This window comes from Serinus canaria, chromosome 27 (assembly GCF_022539315.1).
Source record: "Serinus canaria isolate serCan28SL12 chromosome 27, serCan2020, whole genome shotgun sequence".
NCBI lineage: Eukaryota > Metazoa > Chordata > Aves > Passeriformes > Fringillidae > Serinus > Serinus canaria.
The window spans coordinates 3,280,929-3,305,802 of record NC_066340.1 but is presented as its reverse complement, the minus strand read 5'-3'; the positions used below and the strand labels follow the sequence as shown (position 1 = coordinate 3,305,802).

The 24,874-nt window shown below is 49.5% G+C and overlaps 4 protein-coding genes and 1 pseudogene across 6 annotated transcripts; 1 reads left to right on the top strand and 4 right to left on the bottom strand.

The window, feature by feature from the left end:
• Positions 1-2,881: 2,881 nt before the first annotated feature.
• Positions 2,882-4,101, bottom strand: LOC108964778 (feather keratin Cos1-1/Cos1-3/Cos2-1-like; annotated as a pseudogene).
• Positions 4,102-9,822: 5,721 nt separating this feature from the next.
• Positions 9,823-11,065, bottom strand: LOC103824579 (feather keratin Cos1-1/Cos1-3/Cos2-1-like). The gene is made up of 2 exons (XM_030233859.2): positions 10,912-11,065; positions 9,823-10,544 (listed from the first exon to the last, which is right to left on the bottom strand). Exon 2 carries the CDS (start codon positions 10,521-10,523, stop codon positions 10,218-10,220), a length of 306 nt encoding a protein of 101 aa, XP_030089719.2. The 5' UTR covers positions 10,524-10,544; positions 10,912-11,065; the 3' UTR covers positions 9,823-10,217.
• A 1,941-nt stretch (positions 11,066-13,006) lies between these two features.
• On the bottom strand, positions 13,007-16,443 carry LOC103824578 (olfactory receptor 6F1). Of its 3 annotated transcripts, none has more exons than XM_018925016.3 (3): positions 16,264-16,443; positions 16,102-16,177; positions 13,007-14,838 (listed from the first exon to the last, which is right to left on the bottom strand). In XM_018925016.3, the coding sequence occupies exons 1-3, from the start codon at positions 16,425-16,427 to the stop codon at positions 13,894-13,896; spliced, it is 1,185 nt and encodes a 394-aa protein (XP_018780561.2). In that variant the 5' UTR covers positions 16,428-16,443; the 3' UTR covers positions 13,007-13,893. The 3 variants fall into 3 exon arrangements, with proteins under 3 accessions (XP_018780561.2, XP_009098120.2, XP_030089718.1); XM_009099872.4 differs by having other exon boundaries at positions 16,289-16,443; XM_030233858.2 differs by having other exon boundaries at positions 13,007-14,834; positions 16,102-16,443.
• Positions 16,444-18,086: 1,643 nt separating this feature from the next.
• LOC108963621 (feather keratin Cos1-2) lies at positions 18,087-19,341 on the bottom strand. The gene is made up of 2 exons (XM_030233862.2): positions 19,183-19,341; positions 18,087-18,833 (listed from the first exon to the last, which is right to left on the bottom strand). Exon 2 carries the CDS (start codon positions 18,810-18,812, stop codon positions 18,507-18,509), a length of 306 nt encoding a protein of 101 aa, XP_030089722.1. The 5' UTR covers positions 18,813-18,833; positions 19,183-19,341; the 3' UTR covers positions 18,087-18,506.
• A 3,583-nt stretch (positions 19,342-22,924) lies between these two features.
• LOC108963618 (uncharacterized) lies at positions 22,925-24,508 on the top strand. The gene is made up of 2 exons (XM_050985615.1): positions 22,925-23,351; positions 23,853-24,508. The coding sequence occupies exons 1-2, from the start codon at positions 23,201-23,203 to the stop codon at positions 24,494-24,496; spliced, it is 795 nt and encodes a 264-aa protein (XP_050841572.1). The 5' UTR covers positions 22,925-23,200; the 3' UTR covers positions 24,497-24,508.
• The last annotated feature ends 366 nt before the right edge of the window (positions 24,509-24,874 follow it).

Below are 24,874 nucleotides of genomic sequence, written 5' to 3'. Positions count from 1 at the left end.
TTATTCTTTATTTCAGGCACATTTCCCAGTGAACGCCTTTTTTTTTTTTTTTTTTTTTTTTTTTTTTTTTTTTTTTTTTGTGGCAAGATGAGAAGCTCAAGCAATTCTGTATCAAAACACATCAGCTGGGGCAGAGAACTCATGTGACATGCTGGACAAGTGTAGCTAAAGCAAATTATTTCAGTCTGGATCACTGCTTTGGGGTCTTTGGAGGACCCCTTGGCAAGGAATGACTCAGCTCCTCGATTTTATGCTGTCCTGCCTAACAATGAGCCAAGACAAATTCTGCTCCTCCTTCTCTTCCAGAAAGAAGTGTGTGGAACCCATGTCTGGGCTTGTTCCTCTCCAGAATGCTCCAGCCCAGTCACCATCATCTCCACATGTCCACAGCAGAGGCCATGGTTCATTCTTTTACAGAACCACAGAGTATGCTGAGTTGGATGGGACCCACAAGCATCATTGAGTCCAGCTCTTAGCCCTTCACAGGACACTGCCAAAAGTCACCCTATGTGCCTGAGAATGTTATTTAAACTTTTGTTGAACTCTATCAGGCTTGGTGCTGTGCCCACTACCCTGGGGAACCTAGTCCACTACCCGACCACCCTCTAGACAAAGAACATTTTTCTAATATCTAGCATAAACTTTTTCTGACACAACTTCAGCCTATTCTTTCCAGTCTTGTCACCACAGAGCAGACATCAGTGCCTTCCCCTCCTCTTCCCCTCACAAGGAAGTTGTGGACTAAAATGAGGTCTGACCTCAATCTCCTCCTCCCCAGGCTGAACAGACCAAGTGACCTCAGATGCTTCTCATAAAACTTCCTTTCAAGGCCCTTCCCAACCCTTGTGGCCTCCTTTGGACACTCTCAAATGGCTTAATGTTCCCTTTTAAATTGTGATGCCTACAACTGCATCCAGAACTTAGGGTGAGGTTCTGACAGCGTTGACAATCCCCTCCCTTGCCCAGCTGGCAATGTTGGGCCTGATGCCCCCCAGGACACTATTGGCCTTCCTGGCTGCCAAGGCACTGCTGACTCATGTCCAGCTTGCCATCAACCAGGACCCCCAGGTCCCTTTCCATGGCACTGCTTTCCAGGCTCTTGTTCCCCAGTCTGTCTGTACTATCCAGGGTTGCCCCATTCCAGCTGCAGAACCTGGCACTTCTTCTTGTTGAACTTCATGTGGTTGGTGATTGCCCACCTCTAATTTGTCCAGGTCTCTCTGCAGAGCCTCTCTGCCTTTGAGGGAGTTGACAGCTCCTCCCAGTTTTGTATCATCCATGAACTTGCTTAGTTTCCCTTCCAGTCCTGCATTCCAGTCATTTATGTGGGTGATGAAGAGCACAGGGCTGAGGATGAAGCACTACAGAACCCCAGCAGTGACAGATCACCAGTCTGATGTCACCCCAGTCACCATCAGGCTTTGTGCCTGACCTGTGAGCCAGTTGCTCACCCATCTCATGGTGTCTTTGTCCAGCTGTGTGGGCCTGACATTTTGTACAGAAGGATCCTGCTGGAGATCCCATCAAAAGCTTCACTGAAGTCCAAAAAAGATTACATCAATTATTTTCCCTTGATTAAGCAGGTGGGTTGTCATGTCATAAAAGGAAACCAGATCTGACAAAGCAGGACTTCCCTCTCATGAAGCTATGCTGGCTGTAACTTTGCATGTTCTTATCTCATATGCACTTGTGTGAATATATGTAGGTGCAAAAAAATTTGTACATGATTCCTTACTGACGTGCTTAAGTGTGTGTGTGTGTCCCTCCTCATGAGGGAATGCTCTGCTTACAGCAGGGACATTCTTCACTGCTCTGCCAATAAGCTCCACAGAGCACCCAGAGTGTGAAAGAACTTCAGTGTAGCTGAACGAATCTGGCAGAGAATTACTCTCACCTCAGGCACTGAAATGATAGTGTTCTCTATCGTCAATCCTCCTTTTCCTACTGCTTCAAAGCTCACACTCTGGTGATGATGATTCCTGGATGAATTGTCCAAATTAGGACAATTACATACAAGTTTGGATCCTTATTATAATTCACTGTAAACAATATTGGGTATGTCTAAAACATGGCTTGCAGTCCTCATTCCCTGCTTCTCCAGCCCAGGACCCAGCTCTCACAAGATCTAGGGACTTCAAAAGGATGAGGCTTGCTTTATGGACAGCAGAAAGTCTAAGAAGTCCTGCCAGCTTTATCCAGGCTATGGTCAAGTGAGTCTGCTTGCAATGCAGTGTCAATGCTCTCTGCTGTGAGACACGTCTCTGCCTCGTGTTCAAACCAATGCCAAATGTGCCAGTGCAGTCCATTGGCCTGGTGCTGTGCCAGGCAGAGACTGAGACTCTAGATTCGACATGTTCTGATCTAAAGGACTATGGCATAGGGAAAAGAAAATGCTCAATGGGTATTTGTCCTCACTTTTTACTGAGTCATGAAGAGGAAAGGAAAATGGAGTAGAAACCATGGTTGAATGCAAAGGTTGTTTTTTGCATTCCGACTCCCGTTATTCTGCAGAGGAAATTATGTCCAAGACCCTCACATCAACAACCTCAGTGCAGCTCTGACCATACTGACAGGAGCACCTTTCCTCAGGAAATCATGGGGCTGCTATTGCTTCAAGGTCTCCCAGCTTTCTGGGTATTTGTGGGCAAAGATACATCAAGGCAAGGCTTGGTGTCTGGAAGCAGAGCAACCAGGGGATGTCTTCCTCAGCTCCAAGAGATTGTACCCTTAATAGCTGTGCCTCCATGGTGCCCCAAAATTCCATTCCTCTGTGAATGGAGAAAGGTCTCCTTATGCCCTCACCCATTTCCATGACTAAGCAGCACCTTTCTCCTTTGGCATTCAGAAGTGCAACTGAGGGAAGGACCACACAGACACTAGATTTGAATGCAGCAGAACTTTAATGAAATGAAAGAAGGAAACAAAGCCACTGAAAGCGGAGGTCAGCAGCACAGGCAGCATCAAGGGCAGCAGAGAGTCTACGCTCCTTGGCTCTGGAATAGTTCCTGCATAATATTAGTCTACCTGTCCCACAAAGGGGAGAAACCAAATGGTCCCTCTCAAGCTGGCATTTGGGGAACGTAGAAGCACATAGGAACCAATGCAAACATTGAAAAGGGAGAGAAAGGCAAGTTCGGTCAGCTATTGTGCAAACAGCACTCAAAACCTAGATCCTCTGCCCAACCAGCACTCAAAACCTAGATTCTCTGCCATGTTCTGAGTTCCTCAAGATGTCTGGTTGGGGCTTTCTCAGCACCATTAGCAGGGACGACATCTGTTGCCACCATAGCGCCTGGTGATGCTGGAGATGTCAAAGCCCCCAGAGTTGATGGGCACTCCGTCAGAGCTGAGGATGTTGCCAACAGCAGCAGAGGTGGAAGATCCCACCACAGTGTTCTGTGGGAAGGAGCTCAGGATGGGCCCAGGCAGGGTCACCACCACAGCAGGTGGCTCAATGACAACAGTGGAGTCCTGGCACTGCCTGACACAGCACTCATTGCAGCTGTTGGCCAGTGGGGTGGGGCCACAGGGCTGGCAGGGACGGCACTGGGTGTTGCAGGACATGTCTTGAGGCTGCAAGTGCACCTGGCAGAGAGAGCAGAGAGGAAACAGAGCACAAGGCTGGGTGGGTGGCTGGCTGGGTGGCTGGGTGGGTAGGTGAGGAGCAGTCTGGTTACCCCATCACAAAAGAGCCAAGGCCATCATGGCTGGGAAGCTGGAGACTGGGCCAGGAGCCCTACAAAGAGCAGCCTGACTCAGGAAGGTCTCTGCCAGGCCATAAAGCAAAAGGCACCACCATCACCAGGCTCTCTCTATGCCAGCCTCCTCCACGCTTTTCTCTCTCATGACCAGATGCCCCAATCTCCAAATATGAGAAAGCCAACATCACTCGAGATGTCCCCCAAGAAGAGATTTCACTTTGGCAGGGAAAGAGAAGGGGCTTCAGACTCACCTGGTTCCCAAGCAGAAGGAAGCAAGAGAAGTGGATGAGAGAGCAGAGACTCAGGCTGCCTTTTATACCTGCCCTTCACTGCCGCAGGACCAGGGGCAGCCTTTGCAGAGGTAACAATTTCCCAGCAAGCTCATCTTGAATGCAAACCAGCACACCTAATGATATGGGCTGTGCTTTCATTTCCTACACTGCTGCCTTTTCATTTCCAGGTTTGTTCCATGCCTGTTCCCCAATGAAGGCTTCTTCTGATCCCTGGGATTAAAGGCCCCAGGATTTCTAAGGCAGGAATGCAGCAGTGCAGGCAGAAAACTTAGCTTATGTACTGCACGGGCCCAGACCAGGAAAGTGATGCTATCCTGATCACTCTTCTGGGGTTGTTTGAAGTGTTGTTTTCAGGAAGAAACTGCAGCACTCATAGAATCATAAAATCATATAATCACAGAATGGCTTGGTCTGGATGGAACTCCTTCATAAAGAGAAGCAGTGACACTCACTAGATGAGATTGTTCCAAGCCCCATCCAACCTGGCCTTGAACACTTCCAGGGATGTGGCAGCCTCAGCTTCTATATGAAGTTCCATTGCCTCACCACCCTTTGAGTAAGGAATTTGTTCCTAACATCAAATCTACATCTTTCCTCTTTTAGTTTAAACCATTCCACTTTATCCTATCAGTATCTGCCTGTGTAAAAACTCAGATGTCATCCTTCTTTTTGTAAGCCCCCTTCACATACTGACTGGCCTCAATGAGGTGTCCTCTAAGCCTTCTCTTTTCCATGTGGAACAACTCCAACTCTTTCAGCCTGTCTACACAGCAGAGCTGCTCCAGCCCTCTGAGCATCTTTGTGGCTTCCTTTGGACCGTCTCTAGCAGGTCCATGTCTGAAGACTTCATGTCTGAACCCATCTGGGGTCTCACCAGATCAGAGTAGATGAGGAGAATCACTGTCCTCAGCCTGCCAGTCAGGCCTTTTGTGATGTAGCCCAGGATGGCTTTCTGGACTGCAAGTGCCAACTTGGCTCATGTCCAGGTTTTTGTCCACCAGAACTCCCAATTCCTTCTTCACAGGTCTGCTCTCAATGAGTTTATCTCCCAATCTGTCCTCATGTCTGGGATTTCCTAATGCAGGTGCTGCACCCTGCACTTGAAGTTCTTAAACTTCATCAGGTTCTCATGGGCCTACTTCTCAAGTTTCTCCAGGTCTCCTTGGATGGAAATCTCCTGTAGTGTCAGCTGCATGGCTCAGCTTTGTGTCATTTGCAGACATGCCAAGGGGACACTCGATCTAATATCCCTGTGATTTAAAAAGATATGAAAAAGCACCAGTCCCAAGACAGAGCCTTGAGACATGCCCCTCTTCCCCTACCTCCATATGGTCATAGAGCCACAGACTAAAGCTGTGCCCATCCAGCTATTTTCATATTCACAATAGTACACCCTTCAAATCTACGTGTATTGGGTTTGCATGGCCTGGTTTTGGTAGCAGGAGGGCTACAGGGGTGGCTTCTGTGAGAAGTTGCTGGAAGCTTCCTCAGTGTCCAGCAGAGCCAAAGCCAGCAGGCTCCAAGACAGACCCACCACTGACCAAGGCTGAGCCCATCAGAAATGGAAGTGATGCCTCAAGAATAACACATTAAAAAAGGAAAAAAATTATTGCATGTATGTAGTTGGGGCCAGAGGAAAGCAGAGTGAGAATATGTGAGAGAAAGATCTCTGCACACACCAGTGGAGAAGGAGGAGCAGGAGCTGCTCCAGCCTCCAGAGCTGAGATTCCTCTGCAGCCCATGGTGAAGACCATGGTGAGGCAGCTGTGGCCCTGCAGCCCACAGAGCGCATGGGAGTGCAGAGATGCACCTGCAGCCCCTGGAGGAGCCAACACCAGAGCAGGTGAATGCCTGAGAGGAGGCCATGACCCTGAGGGAAGCCTGTGCAGGAGCAGAGTCCTGGCAGAGACCTGTGAAGAGAGGAGCCCATGCTGGAGCAGGTTTGCTGGAATTACTTTGTGAGGGTTCCTGAAGGACTGACCCCATGGAAGAGTGCCCCACATTGTAGCAGTTCTTGGGGAACCATAGCCTGTGGGATATGGTTCCTAGCCTCCTTCTCATTTTGGAGAAGTTAATGGAGAACTTCTCCCATGGGAGGGACCCCACCCTGGAGCAGGGGAAGAACTCCCACTCCTCTCCTTGAGCAGCAGCAGGGACAACCTATGATGAATTGACCATGAGCCCCATTCTTGTCTCCCTGCTCTGCTAGGGGGGAGGAGGGGATAAAGCTGGGAAGGAAGGTGAGGTAGGGGCAGATGTTCAGGTTTTTGGGTTATTTTTATAAGACTTATTTTACTTCTCATTATCCCCCTCTGATTTTGTTTGTAATAAATTCAATTAATATGCCTTAGTTGAGTCAGTTTTGCCTGTGACAGTATTTGGTGAGAGGTCTCTTCCAGTCCTTATCTCAACTCATGAGCCATTGTTATATTTTCTCTCCCCCATCCACTTGTAGAGGAGAGTGATAGAGTGGCTTTGGTGGGTGCCTGGCAACAAGCCAGGGTCAACCAACTACACCATTTCTCCAATTTGGAGATAAGGATTTTTTGTGTACTGTGTTGAAGGCCTGACAGAAGTTTAGGTAGATGACACTGGCCAGTCTTCCCTTGCTGACTGTTTCAGTCACTCCATCCTTGAAGGCCACCAGATTGCTCAGACATGACTTGCCCTAAGAGCAGCCTTGCTGTCTGTTTTGGATCACCTCCTTGTCTGAGTATGACTTACAGTTGCTTTCATGAGCACCTGTTCCATGATCTCCCCAGGCACAGTGGTGAGGTCTAGTAGTCTGTGATTCCTTGGGTCCTTTATATTACCTCTTTAAAAACCCAGTCTGCTGCTGGATGCTGAAGGATTCCTGTGCATGAGAATGGACCTTATCCTTCCCTATTCCTCCCTCCTCAGCTCCTGATGGTTTTTTGTTGTTGTCTTCCCATTTGTGTGCATTGGGCTGCAGGCTCTGACCCCATCCTACCTAACTCTGCCCTCAGGAAAAACTTCTGTCTTGTTTTGACTTGTCCACTCTCTGAGCAGTCTGTGAGTACACAAACAATGCTGTGAGCTTGCCTGGGGCCTTGCCCTTCCCCACAAGGCTCCAGCCCTGCTGTGGCTGTCTCCTGGTGTCCTCAGCAGAGTTCACAGCAGGGCGTGTTCCTTCATGTGTTCATGTCTTTGGTGCTCTTGTGTGCAACCAGACTAATGTGAATGTAGCACAGGTGCATATTTGACAGGTGTATATGAACCCATGGCCTTTTGTGTCTCTCCTCACAAATAGATTGTGTTGCTCATGGCAGGGACACTCTCCATGGCTCTGTGCAAGAGCTTTGCAAAGCAGTAGGAGCTCAAGTGCAGTTGAAAGGTAATGGCATCAACCTCCTGGAAATCTCTCCAAAAAGAGGCACTGTAATCAATCAATTTCCTGAACCCTGCTTGTCATGATCCTCCAGAGCTCATACTCCACTGATGGTGATGTCAAGCCCCAACAAGGACTACTGATTTAGATCCTGAATTTAGTTGAGTGTAACAGGATTGGGACGGCCTCAGCATGATGGGCAGCGCCCCCTCTGCCTGCCTCACCAGGTCAGGACACAGCTGCTAGAGCATTCAAAAGGTTGGGGTTTGGTTTATCCTGGAGAAAGAATAAGGAATCCTACTTACTCTCCTTGTTCAGGCTGTGTCCAGATGGATCTGCTTCCAGTGAATTGTTGGTGCTTCCAGGTGTGTGGGACACAGCCCTCCTTCATGTATTCATCCAGATCATCAGCCTGGTGCTGTGTCAGGCTGAGATCTTGGCCCAAATATTGAATTAAAGAATCACAGTACATGTTATTGGTGTGCACTGGACTGGAAGGACAGAGACACTGTGTGTTGCACAGGGGAAGCCAATAAACAGGGTTATTGGGCAGATTGGATGCCCCAGCAGTTGCTCTGTGGTGCAGATGTCACAGTGTCCCTGGGCAGGAGTGGTGCTTGTGCCCTGGGTCTGACTGTGGAGCAGAGAGAGAATGGGGGACTCCAAGGGTGCCAGGCAGAGCAAGGAGCTGAATCGCCCCTATATTAGCAATTTACCCAGTGACAGCAGTGCAGGTCTTGTGGGTGAAAAGCTGAGGCTGGGTATCACAAGGCCAAAGAGATGGAGGACTTCAGAGACTCTTCCCTAAATCTCCAGCAGGAAGACTGTGCAGGGAACTTTTAGTGTTGAAAAGGCTGCTGTTTGAGCTGCTGTTTGAGCTTAGCTTTGTCTTCATCAGCTTCTTCCCTATATTCAGGGAACTGTAGACATCTGAGATGTCTAAACCTTTTAATCACTCACTTAAGTGAGGGTGGAAGTCGAAAAAGAAATTTTGGAGTATCACAGAAAAAAAAAAAAAAAAACTAAATTTCTGCATTAATAGTAAAGCCAGATTTTTTCACAGAAACTCGGAGATTACTGCCATGGCCACGTCATGGAAAGGAAGAAGAATATTGTACACTAGTAGGCCCAACTTTCTCTGGGGACACTCTGTGCCATGCTGTCATCAGCCCTGTTACCCACCATCTATAAACACTGAAGGGATAGTGAAAATGTGGGGATTTCCAACAGGTATGCGCAGGGTACAGACATTCATTAGAACTGCAGTCTGCAGAACTTGGCTTACCCAGTCCCCATCAACCTGGATGCCAAGAGAGATGTATTCAGTGCCCTGATACCTCTGTCATCCTGACCGACTGTTGGTCAAACGGGCAAGAGGAGGCAATGCCATCAAAGGACTTCACAACCTCACTTTCTGGAAGAAAAGGACACCTGTCTGCATTCCAGACTCCCAGATAGGGAAATGGCAATTTACACATTCTCCATCATGGATGGATGGATGGATGGATGCTGTTTATCCAGCCCTTCCTGACTGAGGCCTCTGATGTGCTTTTGATCAAAACAGTGCCCCAAGAGGATCAGACTAAGCAAGAGGGACATTTGTGAACAAAACTACTCTGCCACAGACAGCTCACAGATACTGCTGATTGTGTCCAGAATGACTTTGCACAGAGCTTTTTTGGGGAAGCACTGGTCCAGAAAAGGACCTTACACAGCAGGGCCTTTGAGTCCCTGAGCCTGAGCAGAGCTGTTCCATCTGTGGTTGGGAGAGACAAGGTACCCCCGAGCAGTGAAGGGTCTGTGGGCTTCCATTACTTTCCTTGGACTGCATTGGCCCATGAGGGCTCACAGGGACTCCAGTGTGAGGCCCAGAGTGGTTAATCCCAGCACTGACTTGGGAATGGTGCCAGGCCTGCACACCTGCCAAAACCTGGGCTCTGCCATGGGCCTTATGTGTGGCAGTAGGGCTGCAATGAGGAACTGATCCCAGCTGCCCATGCCCATTTTTGCTGGCCATGGTCTGAGATTGGGCAGTGGAGTCAAGATGGAGACGAGGCCTTGGGCCAGCTCTGAGGCGATTCCACACAACCACACTTCTGACATCCTTTGGGAACATTTTCTGCCTACCCCAGCACAGCACTGACCAGAGCAAGAGGTGCTGCATTCCCATGATACTGCAGGTTGGTTTGTTTCCAGGACCTCCCAAGGAATTCTAGATGTTGCATGAGGCTTTTGCAGGAGGTGTTTGGGGTATATCTGGGCAGAGACACTGATCACCATAGGGTAGCTGGGAATGTTTTGCATCCTGCCCCAGGATTGTTCCCCACATAGGACCCTCTGCAGTGTATCCCAACCTCACAGTTTTCTGGATGAAGGATCTCACTACATTGTCACCTTATCCCCTGCCAGGATCAACACCATTCTACCCCGGCAGCTTGCAAGGGCATATGGGAAAGGAAGGACAACCTGGAGACCCAGATTGAGATGCAAAAATCTTTATTGAGTTTAAAGAAGGAATCAAGTTTTTACAAGCACAGGCCCTCAGTTCAGGGATCTGGATGGACAAGCAGGACACTTCACCTCTTGGCCATGATGAAGTCAATGGAGGGCACCCATTTGCCTTGCCTATAGAGTGCAGGCTGGCTTGGAGGAGCCTTGCAGCTGAGGGGAGCAGAAGGACACAATGAAAATAGAAACAAGGAGATGCGTAGGAAAGACAAGGGCTTTTGAAGTGCCTGAGCTGGGCCCTTCTTTCCAGAATTTTCAGGAGGAACTAAAGACGGTCAGTTCCTCTGAAAGAAATGACCTGAAGATTCTTCCTTTGTCCAGCACCATGCCTGGAGATCCGGGGGGCATTTCCCAAGACCAGCACCATTAGCAGGGGAGGCCCCTCCTTCCACCATAGCGCCTGGTGATGCTGGAGATGTCAAAGCCCCCAGAGTTGATGGGCACTCCGTCAGAGCTGAGGATGTTGCCAACAGCAGCAGAGGTGGAGGATCCCACCACAGTGTTCTGTGGGAAGGAGCTCAGGATGGGCCCAGGCAGGGTCACCACCACAGCAGGTGGCTCAATGACAACAGTGGAGTCCTGGCACTGCCTGACACAGCACTCATTGCAGCTGTTGGCCAGTGGGGTGGGGCCACAGGGCTGGCAGGGACGGCACTGGGTGTTGCAGGACATGTCTTGAGGCTGCAAGTGCACCTGGCAGAGAGAGCAAAGAGGAAACAGAGCACAAGGCTGGGTGGGTGGCTGGCTGGGTGGCTGGGTGGGTAGGTGAGGAGCAGTCTGGTTACCCCATCACAAAAGAGCCAAGGCCATCATGGCTGGGAAGCTGGAGACTGGGCCAGGAGCCCTACAAAGAGCAGCCTGACTCAGGAAGGTCTCTGCCAGGCCATAAAGCAAAAGGCACCACCATCACCAGGCTCTCTCTATGCCAGCCTCCTCCACGCTTTTCTCTCTCACGACCAGATACCCCAATCTCCAAATATGAGAAAGCCAACATCACTCGAGATGTCCCCCAAGAAGAGATTTCACTTTGGCAGGGAAAGAGAAGGGGCTTCAGACTCACCTGGTTCCCAAGCAGAAGGAAGCAAGAGAAGTGGATGAGAGAGCAGAGACTCAGGCTGCCTTTTATACCTGCCCTTCACTGCCGCAGGACCAGGGGCAGCCTTTGCAGAGGTAACAATTTCCCAGCAAGCTCATCTTGAATGCAAACCAGCACACCTAATGATATGGGCTGTGCTTTCATTTCCTACACTGCTGCCTTTTCATTTCCAGGTTTGTTCCATGCCTGTTCCCCAATGAAGGCTTCTTCTGATCCCTGGGATTAAAGGCCCCAGGATTTCTAAGGCAGGAATGCAGCAGTGCAGGCAGAAAACTCAGCTTATGTACTGCATGGGCCCAGGCCGGGCAGGTAATATTACAGTCTGGATAACTATGGTGGGCCTGTTTGACTTCCAGCAATCCTCAGCTGGATGCCCAAGGACTCCTGTGCATGAGGATATGTCCTATCTATCTCTTTCTCTCCCTGTGGTCACTTTTTCCCTCCCTGTGTCCATGGACTCTGCAACTGGTTTTTACCCCAACGTGCCCAATTCTGCTATCAGGAGAAAATTCTGTCTTGTTTTAACTCATGCTCTCTTTGTGCAGCACAGAAAATATCATGGGCTTGTCTGGCTCATTGTCCTTCCTCACAGTGCTCCAACACTGCTGCAGTTGACCCCAGGTGTCCCCAGCAGAGTCCACAGTTTGTTGTGCTCCTACAACCTAGTCTTCTTCAGGACAGAGAGGTGGGCCCATGAAATCCTCATGAAGCTCAAGAAGGCCAAGTGTAAGGTCCTGAATTTGGGTTGGGTCATTCCCAAGGATGGACACTGGGTCATGAGTAAACTGAGAGCAGCCCAGCCAAGAAGGACTTGGGTGTGCTGGTGAATGAGAGGCTGGACATGACCTGCAACGTTCACATGCAGCCCCGGAATTGTATCCCAGAATTGCATTGCCTCAGAAGAAGACTGACTACCAGGTATAGAAAAGTGGTTCCCCCAGTTCTCTGCTCTTGTGAGACCCCAGCTGGAGTGCTGTGTCCAGTTCTGGGGTCCCCAATGTGAAGGTGGTGAAGTAGGCCTAGATTAGGTCACAAAGTTGCTCGAAGGGCTGCAGCCCTTCTGCCATGGAGACAGGGCTGGGAGAGATGAATATATTTAGCCTGAAGATGGTTTTGGGGATACCTTAAATCACATTCCAGTGCCCAAAGAGGCTACAAGAGAGATGAATTCTCTATCTTTTACAAGGGCGTGGAGTGATAGGACAAGGGGGAATGGCTTCCCACTGAAACAGGATATATTTGTACTACTTACTAAGAAAAAGTTCTTCCCTGTGAGGGTAGTGAGGCCCTGGCACAGGCTGTCCAGAGAAGCTCTGGCTGCCCCATCCCTGGAAGGGGATGCTGTGGTACTGTGAAGCACATACTCGTATGACTTTCACAGTTGCTTTTAGATCCAGGGATTTTGATGATGTGTGAGGCTTTGCATGCTGCTGTTTATCTCAGAGGGCTCTAAGCAGTGTTGAAGAGAAATTCACAGCAGGTCTCACACACTCTGCTGTGTCTTGGATTTCTTGGACATTTCAAATCTGCTTTTTGTTGCTTTCCAAGACTGTAGAGGGATTTAACACTCCAAATACACAATTCTTTCCAAAATGCATCATTCCTAGGCAGAAATGACAAGCAGTGATGTCTGTCTGAGGATAAATCCAGTCTCAGACTCTCTGCTGTCCAAGGCATTTTCCCAAATGCCATTGAAAAGGAGCACAGCTGACAAAGGGTGGGAATCAGTCTGTGCCTTGGGCATTGGTGCCCGGGCCTGGATACAGGGCTAAGTGCCAAGTGCCCAGGTGGATGCAGAAGGTTTGGGAATCTCCTCCAGAAGTGCCATTGCTTCTAGAAGGGAGGAGTAGGTGTTCAGTTCAGACTCAATCATCTCAATTGGAGAGCTCTATGCTCAGGTGAAATGAATCCCACACTCTCCATAAAGGTGTGTTTACCATGATGAGGAGCTGATGCCTCCTCATTATGAAGTGGTTACATGGACTATCTTTGCTTTCAGTGTGCAAAAAGAAAAGCTTTGAGAACATGGTTAATCTGTTCTGAAATGAAAATTGGGGGGGGGGGGGGGGGAAAGCAAGCATTGTTTGGAAGTGCTAATGTCCTCCCAATGAGTGTAAAGAGAGACTGGCTTCCCAGCCAGCCTTCCACAGCTCTGCACTTGAGTGCTTTGCCAATCACATTAAAGTTTTTCCACAACAAAGCCCAAAATGGGTGGAACAATGTACTGCTAAAAATGATGTGGGGTTTTAGATGTGGAAATGCCCTGACACATGTAGTATGAGGCACACAATTTTGCATAATTTTAATTAAAAACAAGAGAGTAGATTCAGATACTAAGGAGAGGAAAGAAGAGGAATTATGCAAATTTTGTTTGCAGTCTTATGCTAGGAATAATGACTGTAAGTAGAGATATCAGACACTGCCAAATTTTATCTTGAATCAGAGTATGATTTGATGAAAAAGCTACAAGAATGTGGCATAGATACATCACAAAATATCCAGCTAAATGGAAAAACACATGTCTACTTCCTAAAGCAATGTTTCCTAAAGTTCCTCGGATTTCTTTAGGAGATTCAGACAAACCCTGACAAAATTAAGCACTTGGCAAGCTGGGGTAGAAACCTGTGGGAGTACCACTCCTCCAGCTCTGTTAGAGAACCATTTATGGGCAGGGTTTGTGACCCTTTCCAAGCACAGCACTTTAAAGGACTGGGAGGCATTCTGAATTACCTGGGAATGAACAGAGGGTGGTGGGAGAGCTGAACTGAGGCTCAGCCCAGCCAGAGGTGGCTGTAAGGTGATATAAGCTCACTGGGGAGTTGGTGGCTTCTCACTGCCTGGGATGTCCACACAGACCTACACTTCAGAGGGGATCTTCTGCAGGGCAGAAGTCATGGGAGGGCAGGGATGAATCTTTGTTCAACCGATGCCCTGTGAAAAGTCACTTCACTTTTTCTGGAAAGCCCGTCCCAGAGCGAGCTTGACCTCTTGGTTTCTGAGTGTGTAAATGAAGGGGTTCAACAAAGGAGTTACCACTGTGTTAAAGGTATTCACGATTTTGTTCAGATCCAGGGAGTTCTGGGCTGATGGCTTGACATACAGGAACATGGTGGAGCCATACCAGATAGTGACAACACTGAGATGGGCAGAGCAGGTGGAAAAGGCCTTTTTCCGGCCATGACCTGACTGGATCCGCAGGATGGAAGAGATGATGTACATGTAGGAGACCAGGGTGACCACACAGGAGGCCACCACAACAATTATAGAGACAAGGAAGGTTGCTAGCTCCACATGCCATGTATCGCTGCAGGAGAGGGCAAGGCAGGAATCTATATCACATAGAAAATGATTGATGACATCTGGCCCACAGAAAGTCAGCCTGGACGTCAGAAAGGCCAGCAGGGAAATGGCCATAAAACCTCCCAGCCAGGAGCTGAGTGCCAGCCGAACAGAGAGGACACTGCTCATGAGGGAGCTGTACCTCAGGGGGCAACATATGGCTAAGTAGCGGTCATAGGCCATGACAGACAGGAGAAAACACTCAGTGGAGCCTAGAGAGAGAAGAAAAAACAACTGGAAGATGCAGACACTGAAGGAGATGGTCTGGCTAGTCCCCAGCATGACTCCTATGGCTTTGGGAACAACACCTGTAGTGTACCAGATCTCCAGAAAGGAGAGATTACAGAGGAAAAAGTACATTGGGGTGTGTAGGTTGCTGCTTCTCCACACAAGGGCTATGATGGATGCATTACCTATCACTGTCAGGGTGTACATCAGTGCAAACACCACCACAAAGGAGACTCGGAGTTGCCATGTCCCTGGGAAGCCAAGAAGGATGAACTCTTTTACACTTGTCCCATTTGCCATGTCCTTCCAAGTGTTGAGGTCTGTCTGCAAAGAAAGAAAAGTTTCTGTGAAAGTTTGGATGCTTGTGCTGGTCCTTCAGATGCTACAAGTAGTAAAAAAAAAAAAAAAATCACCATCCCTGAAAATGCAGTTGGTGCACAGCGTGGGAAAATGGCACTTTTCCTATGTTAAAATTTTCACAGCAATCCTCCCCTGATGAAACACATTTGGACAACTAGATCTAACCCTGAAAATCAGGAGTACCCCAACAAATGAACACTTGGAGAAATGTTTATCAGATTGTGCATCTCCTTTACAGTATGAGCAATGCAGTTGCTTCTGTGAGATGAAAATCCCACTTAGGAAAATATGGACACCAGGCTGAGGCACTCCAGCTCTGGAAAAAGCTGTTACAAGTAGGAGGGCAATAACATAACTTGTAGTCTCCAAGGCAGGCAATACTGAGGTGTGTGTCATCAAATGCAACTGAGGATTACAAATACTGCCATGATAATGTGACACTGCAAGAGATTTTCCCACCTCTTCTATGTCAGTTTATTACAAGGGATTGAGACTGAGCTGCAGCCACACAGGGCAGCAGGTTGGTATGCCAGTCACTACTCAAGGTCTCCTATAATTGTTTTCTTTTAAGCCTCAGAACAGGAAGCTTTTGCAAATACCTCCAGTTCCTTCACTGATGTCTGCTTCTCAGCATAGCTACTAGGGGTATGATCCACCTCTTTGCAATTTTGCCATTTCAGAGTCAGAGGAAGAATTACTGCTAACTAAGCTGAAATATCTATGGTGAAATACTCCTATCTCCTCATCTTACCCCCTTTCTTTCTTCACAGACAGAGAAAAAGCATGAGGGAGACATGGCCCTTTTTTTCTTAAAAGCATGGCTAAAAGCTCTCTAGAAGTGCCAGGCTGACTCTGAGGTCTAAGGCAGGAGTCTAGTAAGCACCTGGATGTTAGACATCTCAACTTGGGCAGAGATATTCAGCCTCAGAGACTGAAGGCAAAATCCTCTGAGTTGAATCCCATTAAAGGTAGCTTTGCTGAACTGTTTGCAGACAAGGGAGAATTCTTGATTAATTCTCTAGAGAAAACATATTTTCAGGTGGATGTGGAAGACAGATGGACTAAATCACCACCTGAATCATCCCTTTCTCTCCTCTCCCTCCACAGCAATATATACCAGAAATCTAAAGTACTTAAAGGGTAAAGAAATCTCCCTTAAACCAGCTCTCCTTAAACATGCAAGGCATTGGAAGTCTGTGCTACACGTCTTGGGCAGGCTTCACTCACCAGATTTGCCAGTGGAAATGATCCAAATGACATTTTTTCATGCACCGTCCTCCCAAGGTAGCCATGGTCCCCTTGGCTAATGGAGAGCATTGGAAAGAGGTAGATTTATTGTGGGTTCAGGTGAAGATGTGTGGATGAGCCGCTCTCCCCTTGCTGACTCACTTCAAGCTGATGGCAACTGCCTGACCTTGTTTCCTCTCCATCCAGTAGGATCTGACAGCTTCCCCTCCCGATCTTCTCCCTCTCACTGCCACCACTGTAATTCCACTAAAGGGAGCTTTGTGTGCATGCACACAAAGTGTAAACTCTCTCCAGCTCAGCTTCATATAATGAGATCATGCATCAGAGAGTCGCCAGCATCATTAGCATAAGAACATCCACACACCCACCTCATTAAGACAATGAAGCTCCAGCTGGCCACACCTTGGAGACTGTTTTCTGTTTTACCTCTGGTGTGCTCCAGGGAATTTGACCTCTGGGAGGCCTTATGGGCTTGTCAGAGATGAATAGTACTCTCTCTTCACACAGGCCAATTAAAGAACAGCAATGCAATTCCCTAAGTGGCTGCTAGGCTGGGTGTTTGCCTCCTACCTGCAGCTGTGGTATGAGAACCTTGTCAGGAACTCAGCTGACATGGGAATGTCTGAAATAGTCATGTTCCAAGAGACTGGTGCCAAGCATTTGGTGCTGAGTACTAAGGGGGTCGTGAAATCTCCAGGGTGAGAAGTAACCAAAGGCAACTATGGGCACATGAATACAGAGACAGTAAAGGAGTCACCTACCTCATTTCACAGCCTTTAAATGCAGTTAAGGCCTCTGTCTTCAGTTTTAACTGAAGTGAAGAACTAAGTAAAGATCTAAGTTCAAAATCAGACAAGACATTAGTAGAGGAAAATTTATTTCTCCTGACTCCAGAAAAGATGTCTTCTATTGAGGTACTCATCTTCGCTCCATTCATCATCAGCTGAGAGAAACGGGCACTCTCAGGCCTTAGTTCAACTCTTACAAAAAATGATCTCTTACAGATCAGGTAATACAGGTCTTACAGACACCTATTTTTCTTCTGTTGACATTCAAGATAAACTAGTCAGCTGGCTTAGACCAGACACACGCACACACAAATACACACACTTCTCATCCTCTAGACATCTTGAGTTAGATTCACCTCCAGAGACAGTCTGTCTGCACTGTCCAGGACCACCACACAAGTGTTGGACTTGGCAGAGATATTTTCTGCAAGTCCTGTGTCCCAGGCTTCAGTGTGTTTGAGAGAAAACTGACCTGTACTTGGTTCGAGGTGGAGATGCAGCTAATGGGAATAAAGTTTTCAGCTTGAGCCTATTTTCTGATCATGAAGCCATCTCCCTGCTATTTATCTGTCCTATCTATGGAAATGGTGGTGGGGTTTAGCCATGGGATGGAGGTGCTGTAGCCTGTGGGTTCAGTTGTGATTGCTTAACGAAGCAAGCCATGCACACATGACCAGGAATTCAGGCCCTGCTATGAGCTTGTCCTACCTGGGGAGCTCAGAGGCCACCACTGGTCAGCTGCAGAATTTGTGTCTCCAGAAAGATGATTTCCTGGCACACCTGCTTTGCTTTGAGATGGGGTAAGTCCCCTGGGTGACCTGATGTCCCATCACTGACGGTGGGAAGAGTCTATAGAGTCTGTTAGATCTGGTCCTGAAGATGGGTTGTACTCCCCATCTGCAGGACATGCTCTGAGACCAAGGAGTCATATCTAAGCAGAAATGTTGGAAGGCTGAGCCTGATCCCTGCTGTCTGTGGAGTAGTCAGGGATGTCTTCCTCAGCTTCAAGGGACAGTGCCTGAATGGACCCCACTTCTGTGTTTTCCACCCTCACATTCCTCTGGGAATAATCAATGGCCTACTTGTGTCCCCACCTTTTCCTCCACCACCCATGGCAACACTTTTTGGTCTCAGCAGCTTGAGACAAGGACACCAAAAAAAGATTGAGGCTGAGGATGAGATGCAGAAAGCTTTATTGTCATTGAAGTGGGAAGTTAGTTCCCTTATAGAGGAGGCTACTGGTGGTAGTGGTGAGAGATCACATGCAACTGCAGCAAGTCTGGGCCCACTTTGGCACAGACACTGGAGAGCCAACAGGGCATCCATCCACCTGCCCTAGAGGGGTTAGCAGATCCCCCAGAGAGGCTCTGAAAGTCTCACAGTCCAGAAGTATGGAAGACAAGAGAGAGGTGGAAGAGAGACTAAGGCAGGGAAAGCAAACACTGGCCACAGTTTCAGAGAGCCCCGCCTGCCCTCCTTCAGAAGGGCAGCATTGGTTGCTCAGCACCTCTGAATTTGATGGCCAGGAGCTCTGTCCTCAGTCCAGCATCAGCTTCTGGGTTCCTGGGGGTCCTTGTGAGGGCTGCACCAGTGACTTTAGCAGGGACGGCATCTGCTGCCACCATAGCGGTTGGTGATGCAGGAGAGGTCAAAGCCCCCAGAGTTGATGGGCACTCCCTCAGAGCTGAGGATGTTGCCAACAGCAGCAGAGGTGGAGGATCCCACCACAGTGTTCTGTGGGAAGGAGCTGAGGATGGGGCCAGGCAGGGTCACCACCACGGGCGAGGGCTGGATGAACACGGTGGAGTCCTGGCACTGCCTGACACAGGGCTCATTGCAGCTGCTGCCCAGCGGGGTGGGGCCACAGGGCTGGCAGGGCTGGCACCGGGTGTAGCAGGACATGTCTTGGCTCTGGAGATGCACCTGAGAGAGAGAGGGAAGGGAAGGAAGCAGAGCACAGGCGCACGTGAGGAGCCATCAGCCATGAGTCCATCATCCCACTAGAGGAACTGCAATTGCACCTGCTTAAGCCAGAAGGGAGAAACTGGGCAGTGAGAGAAAGGGGTTTTCAGCCTCATCCTGACACAGTACTGCAAAGTGTCACAATATTTCTTCAATAAAGAGCTCCCTCAGCCAGGTTCTTGACACTAAGTCAGACCTTAGTTCTTCTTTGACCCCTCAGCAGCAGCAGCAGCACTAAGACCTCGAACAGGCTATAGGAACACGCGTCTGCTTCTCCAGAAAAGGACAGGGAGAAGAGCTTTGGACTCACCTGGGTCCCAAGGAGAAGGAGGCAGGAGAAGTGGATGAGAGAGCACAAATTCAGGCAGGCTTTTATAGTTACTTTGAGTTGCCCCAGGCCCAGAGGTGGCTTCTATGAAAGTGATCATTTCCTAAGGTGCTCATGATGTATGGAAAACATCCCAGCTAATGACACGGGCTGGGTGCTTGTTTTTCGTGTTGCCACCTTTTCATTTCCCAGCTTATGTCATAGACATTTCTTCATGGAGGCTTCTTCTGAGTGCTGAGATTGAGACGCCTCAGGATTTCCAGGGCAGGAATGTGTCAGTGTCTGCGGAATCCTCTGCTCAAGTGCTGATGGGTGCATGCAGGGAAATGAAGTTGGCCTGGAGCTCACTGGTGGTGTTGCCTGTGGCCTTGTTGCTTGGAAGGGGTGCAGCTGCTCCCAGGGTTTCAGCCCTTGACTGGTCACCCAAAGATATGCCATGATACCATTGCAAAATAATATGCTATGTCTCTTTCCTCCATGCCTCCCAACTTGCTCCAGTGTTCATTGTTGTTCAGAATCTTGGGCATTTGGGCTGCACTGTTGGGTTTCATTTTCTTGTCGCTAAAGCTCTCCTTTTGTCCTCCCAAGGACGGAGAATCCTCAAGTCATCTGGGCAATGTGAGCCAGTGCTTGGTCATCCTCAACAATAAAGAAGGGTTTTCCTATGTTTCACACAGAGCTTCCAACCTGTGCATGTTTCCTGTGGTCCCATCACTGGGCACCTCAGAGAAGTGCCTGGCTCTGTTTGCCTTGCACCCTCTGGATTTGGGCTACATGGCAAGGTTTTGGTTGTGGGGGAGCTAACACCAGATGGATTTAAGACTCATCCACCACTGGCCAAGGCTGAGCTCATCAGCGATGGTGGAAGCACCTCTGGGATAACATGTTTGGGAAGGGAGAAAACACCTACTGTGGAACAGCAACCAGAAGAGATGGAAGGGAAGATGTGAGAGAAGCAACCCTCAGTGAAGAGGGGAGGTAGGTTCTCCAGCTGACCCCATAAAAGCTCATGCTGGATCAGACTCCCATCAGGACCTCTGGCTATGTGAGTGACAGGCCCGTGCTAGCACAGGTTTGCAGGCAGGACTTGTGAAAAACTGTAGCCCATGTGAAAAACTCACATTGGAGAAGTTTTGGGGATACTGTCTCCCATGGGAGGGACCACATGCTGGTATAGGGGAAGTGTGTGAGAGTTCCTTCACCTAAGGACAAACGAGCCACAGAGACATGTTGAACTGACCACAACTCCAAATCCCTGTCATTTGGAGAGGAGAAAATTAGCAATGAAGTTGAGCTGAAGAAGAAGGGAGCAGTAGGGGGGGGAAGGTGGTTTTAGATTTTAGGTTTACTTCTCATTACCCTACGCTGACTGGATTGCAATAAATCAAATTAATTTCCCCAATCTGAGTTGGGTTTTCTCATGAGGGTAATTGATGAATGATCTTTCCTGTCCTTATCTAGACCCAGAAGGCTCTTGTATTTTCTCTTCTCTGTCCAGCTGAGGAGAGGGAGTGATAGAACAGAGCCATCATAGAAAACAGGTGGAATCAGCTGAGTGGTCCATTGAGGTGAGATCTCCTTTTAGAGAAAGCAGAGAAGGAGAAAAGGTTTCAGCCTCACCTGATTCCCAAGGAGAAAGAGGCAAGAGAAGGGAATGAGAGAGGAAAGAGCTGGGCTGGCTTTCACCATGGACGTTTACTGACTCAGGCTGCCAGAGGTATCCCTTCTGTAGGTGATCATTTTCTGACAAATTCATCTTGGATGCAAAACATCTCATTTAATGCTGTGAGCTGTGGTTTGGCTTCTTAAATGGTTGTGTTTTCACTTCCTGCTTTATTTCTGGCACATTCCTCAATGAAGGCATCTTTTGCATGACAAGATGAGAGGCTCAAGCGTTTCTGCATCAAAACACATCAGCGTCAGCACAGGACTCACGCCACATGCTGCAGGAGTTCATTAAAAGAAAATTATGTCAGTCTGGGTCACTCCATTGGGATCTTAGGGGTCTTTGTCTCAAAGAAGTGGCCTTGTTCCTGGGTTTGACTGTATCCCACCAAACACAGAGCCCAGGACAATTCAGGTGGCTGGTTTTGCCTTCTCCTGTCATGCACCAGGGATACAGCAAGGGGGAGAAGAGGTGGAAGGTTTTATTTAGCTACAACAAAGAAAGGCATGCTAAAGGGGCTTCCATAAAGACAAAGGTGACAAAAGGAAGAGTAAGGAAAGTGTAGGACTGCTGCTGAATGAGACAAGGGCCCTGGTGACACAGGATAGAGAAAAAGCTGAGGTGCTGAAGGCCTTCTTTGCCTCAGTCCTTCTTAGCAAGACTGGTCTTAAGGAATACCAGATGTAGACTGGGGGTAAAGCCAGGATCAGGGAACACGCCCCCTTGATGGAAGGAGATCGGGTCAGGGAATCCTTAGCAAACTGCACATATTTGGGCCCTGTTGGAATGTACACACAAGTGGTAAGGGAACTGGCTCCTGTCATTGCCAGGTCACTCTTGGTTACCTTCAGCTGAGCATGGTGACTGGATACTGGAGCAAAGCAAATGCCACTTCTGTCTTCAAAAAGGGGAAAAGGAGAACCCAGGGACCTACAGCCTTCTCAGCCTCACCTTAGCCCCTTAGAAGGTGATGGAGCAGCTAGTCCTGGAAAACTCTCCTAATCAAGGCATCAAGTGATAAGAAAGTCACCAGGAGCAGGTCAGTGTGGCCTCACCAAGGGGAAGTTATGCCTGATGTTCTTGACAAAGTGCTGTAGTGATGTGGCAGAGTGGTGAGGAAGAGAGAATGGTGGATCTTCTCTAGCTGGATGTGAGCAAAGCCTTTGACATTTTGTGTGGATTCCTGTCGGAGCCTCACAGAGAAGCTGTTGATTTTGGGTGAGTGAGGTGTAATGAAAACTGACTGGCCAGGTACAGGGATCAGTGATCAGCAGCACAAAATAAAGTTGGAGACCAGTGGCTGGTGGTGCATCCAAATGGTCAGGACTTGATGGGTCCTGTTTATCAACTTCACTGATGATGTGGGTGATGGGACAGAGTGGACCCTCAGCAGGTTTGCAGACAACACCAAACTGAGAAGAGAGGTTTATGCATCAGAGAGTCAGGCCAGCATCCAGACAGACCTCAGTAAGCAGGAGAAATGGGCTGAAGGGAAACTCGTGCAATTGAACAAGGGAAAGTGCAAATTCTCTTGTGTCAAAGAAGTCCAACAGTATCCCCAGCTCCATCGGACCAGGTGTTGCCAGGAGCTCAAGAGAGGTGACTGCTCCCCTTTATGCAGCACTGGGGGGGGACCCAGCTGCAATAGCCTCCTCTGCCACCCTTCCTCTAGGACCATATTGGTGTCAAAATGGATCAGTAACAGAGTGGTAAAGCGAGTGGAAAATTGTATGGCCTACCAGGCCCAAAGAGTTGTGGCCATCGCTTCAAACCCCAGCTGGCAGACAGCTCTGGGGTCTCTCAGGGATCAGCAGTAGGACCACTAGTGTTGCAGGAATGTTGTGAGTAGTGGGAAGGAGAACACTCTCCACAAGTTTGGAGTGACATCAAACAACCAAGAACCGTCAGTGAACTGGCCTCTGTTGCCGAAGTTGTTCCCAGAAAATCCCGCAACCACCTGGAAAGGAAACATACAGACTAGATTCTGGAAGTTCTCTGCAACCAGAGACTCAGCTACGAGCAGCTGCTGGAACATGGGGATTTTAGCCTACTCACTGCCATCTGCAGAAAATCCCTGGCTGCTGTTTCCAGCCCTTGAGCACGGAGGCAACTCGGGGAAACTGCTCCATCTCCTGGTTCAGGGTCCTCTTGCTGCCTCAGGCTGCAGCTGGAGCTGTTCTGGCTGATTCTCGCTGGGATGTCCTTGCTGGAGGAGGGGAAAAGTCGATTTGCCAGGACGCCAAGCTGTTTCCGTGCAGAGCCCGAGTGCTCTGAGCGCGGGCGAGAGCCGGCGCGGCGCCAGCGCAGGGCTGAGACCGAGGCGGAGCCGGGGCGATGGAGAGAGAGAGGAGAAGAGAGAAAAGGAGTCGGCGCAGTCAGAGCACAGAGCCGGGGCTCAGGGGCACAGCGAGGCTCGGCCGGCGGAGCGGCGGCATGCGGCGGTGTCGGGGCGCGGGGCTGCCGGCGCTGGCAGCACTGCTGATCGGTGCGCGGGGATGGCGAAGGGGCCGCGTTTGGGAATGGGGAGATCCCGCAGGTTCCCGGAGAATGCCGTCCTGCCTGGCTTCTTCACAGACCTTTTCTCGAGAGCTCTTCTCCCGTTCATCCCTGACTCTTCTCCTTCCCAAACCCCCGCAGATATGGCCTGATTCTATTCTATGCGAAAACATGGACAATCATTCCTTCTTTATAAATAACAAAGTCGGTCCATACGCCTTGCTAATTTTCTTCTTGTCTTTTTGTGCTTTCTCCCACATCCTCCCATTCTCCAGTGACTCTCCAAATCATTCTGTCATTCACTCAGACATCTTTTTACAAACAATTCAGGGACGCATCCATTCCTGCATATCTTGAGGTCCTCTGGAAACTACTTTCCTCCTCATCTCTCCGTGTTCCTGACTCCTTCTGCGGGTTTTGTTCTGGAGATTTCAGACAGAGCTGGGTAGAAAGTAGAAGTTGAAGTTTGTTCCTTTTGTCTCCCTGGCAGTGGCTGCGGTCAGAGGCCAATTGCAGCAGGAGCCATTCCTGGAGATCGTCGAGGGCACCAGCATCAGCATCAAGTGCTCACACCCCAATATCAAAACTGGCGATTTCATCTATTTCTACCGTCAGCTGCCGGGCCAAAGCCCCGAACTCTTGGCCATGACTACTAAAGCACCCAAGGAGGTGCGAGCCCCTAAAGGACGCATGTCGGTGTCAGCAGATCGGCGATCGAGCGCGCTGTGGCTCGCTGGGCCCCGGCGCGGGGACGCGGCCGTGTATTACTGCGCGCTGGGCGCCACGGCCAGAGGAGCCGGGGCTGCGGCCGGGCACGAACCGCCGTGGGCGGGGCCGGCCGGGGCCAGCAGGGGGCGCTGCCGCTCCGCCCTCCCTGGCCGCGGCTCCGCAGCTCCTTCCTCTGCCCCGAGCCCGCCCCACCGACAGCGCACAGCCACGCACGGCCCCCAAGCCGCCCGCAACCTGCGCTCACACAGTCCCCACACACAGCCCGGCCTCCCCTCGCTCCCGAGCCCGACTCTGCCTCACACCGAACTGCTGCGGGCTGCCCCTCTGCCAGCGCCTCTCGCCCTCCGGCCACGGCTGCTGCTGCTGCTCTCAGCGTGCTTTGCAAAGCACAGAGCTGCTCCTTGAGAGCACCAGGGCTGGGAGCTGACCAAGCAGCTGCACTGACAGGCACGCAGGAGCTAATCCATGGAGTACTGTTGCATCATTAGGTCAAGGCATGAGAGGGATTTGCAGTGAGGCTTTTTGAGGCGACAGGAATCTCCATCTCTGTCTCTGCAGAAATATCTCTGTTCCATCCTGCATGGTGAATAAGAAGCAACATTGTCTGAGGGATGGGTAGCACAGGTGTACTTTCAATCCCACCCGAGTTTAGAATTCACTTCTTTACATTTTCTTCTATTCCTGAGTGTCCACAAATACACTTGGATGTGCATTCAGCATCTTCCTGAAATAGCAGAAAATCCGGGAGTGAAAACAATAAATTTGTGGGAGTAGAGGAGCTTT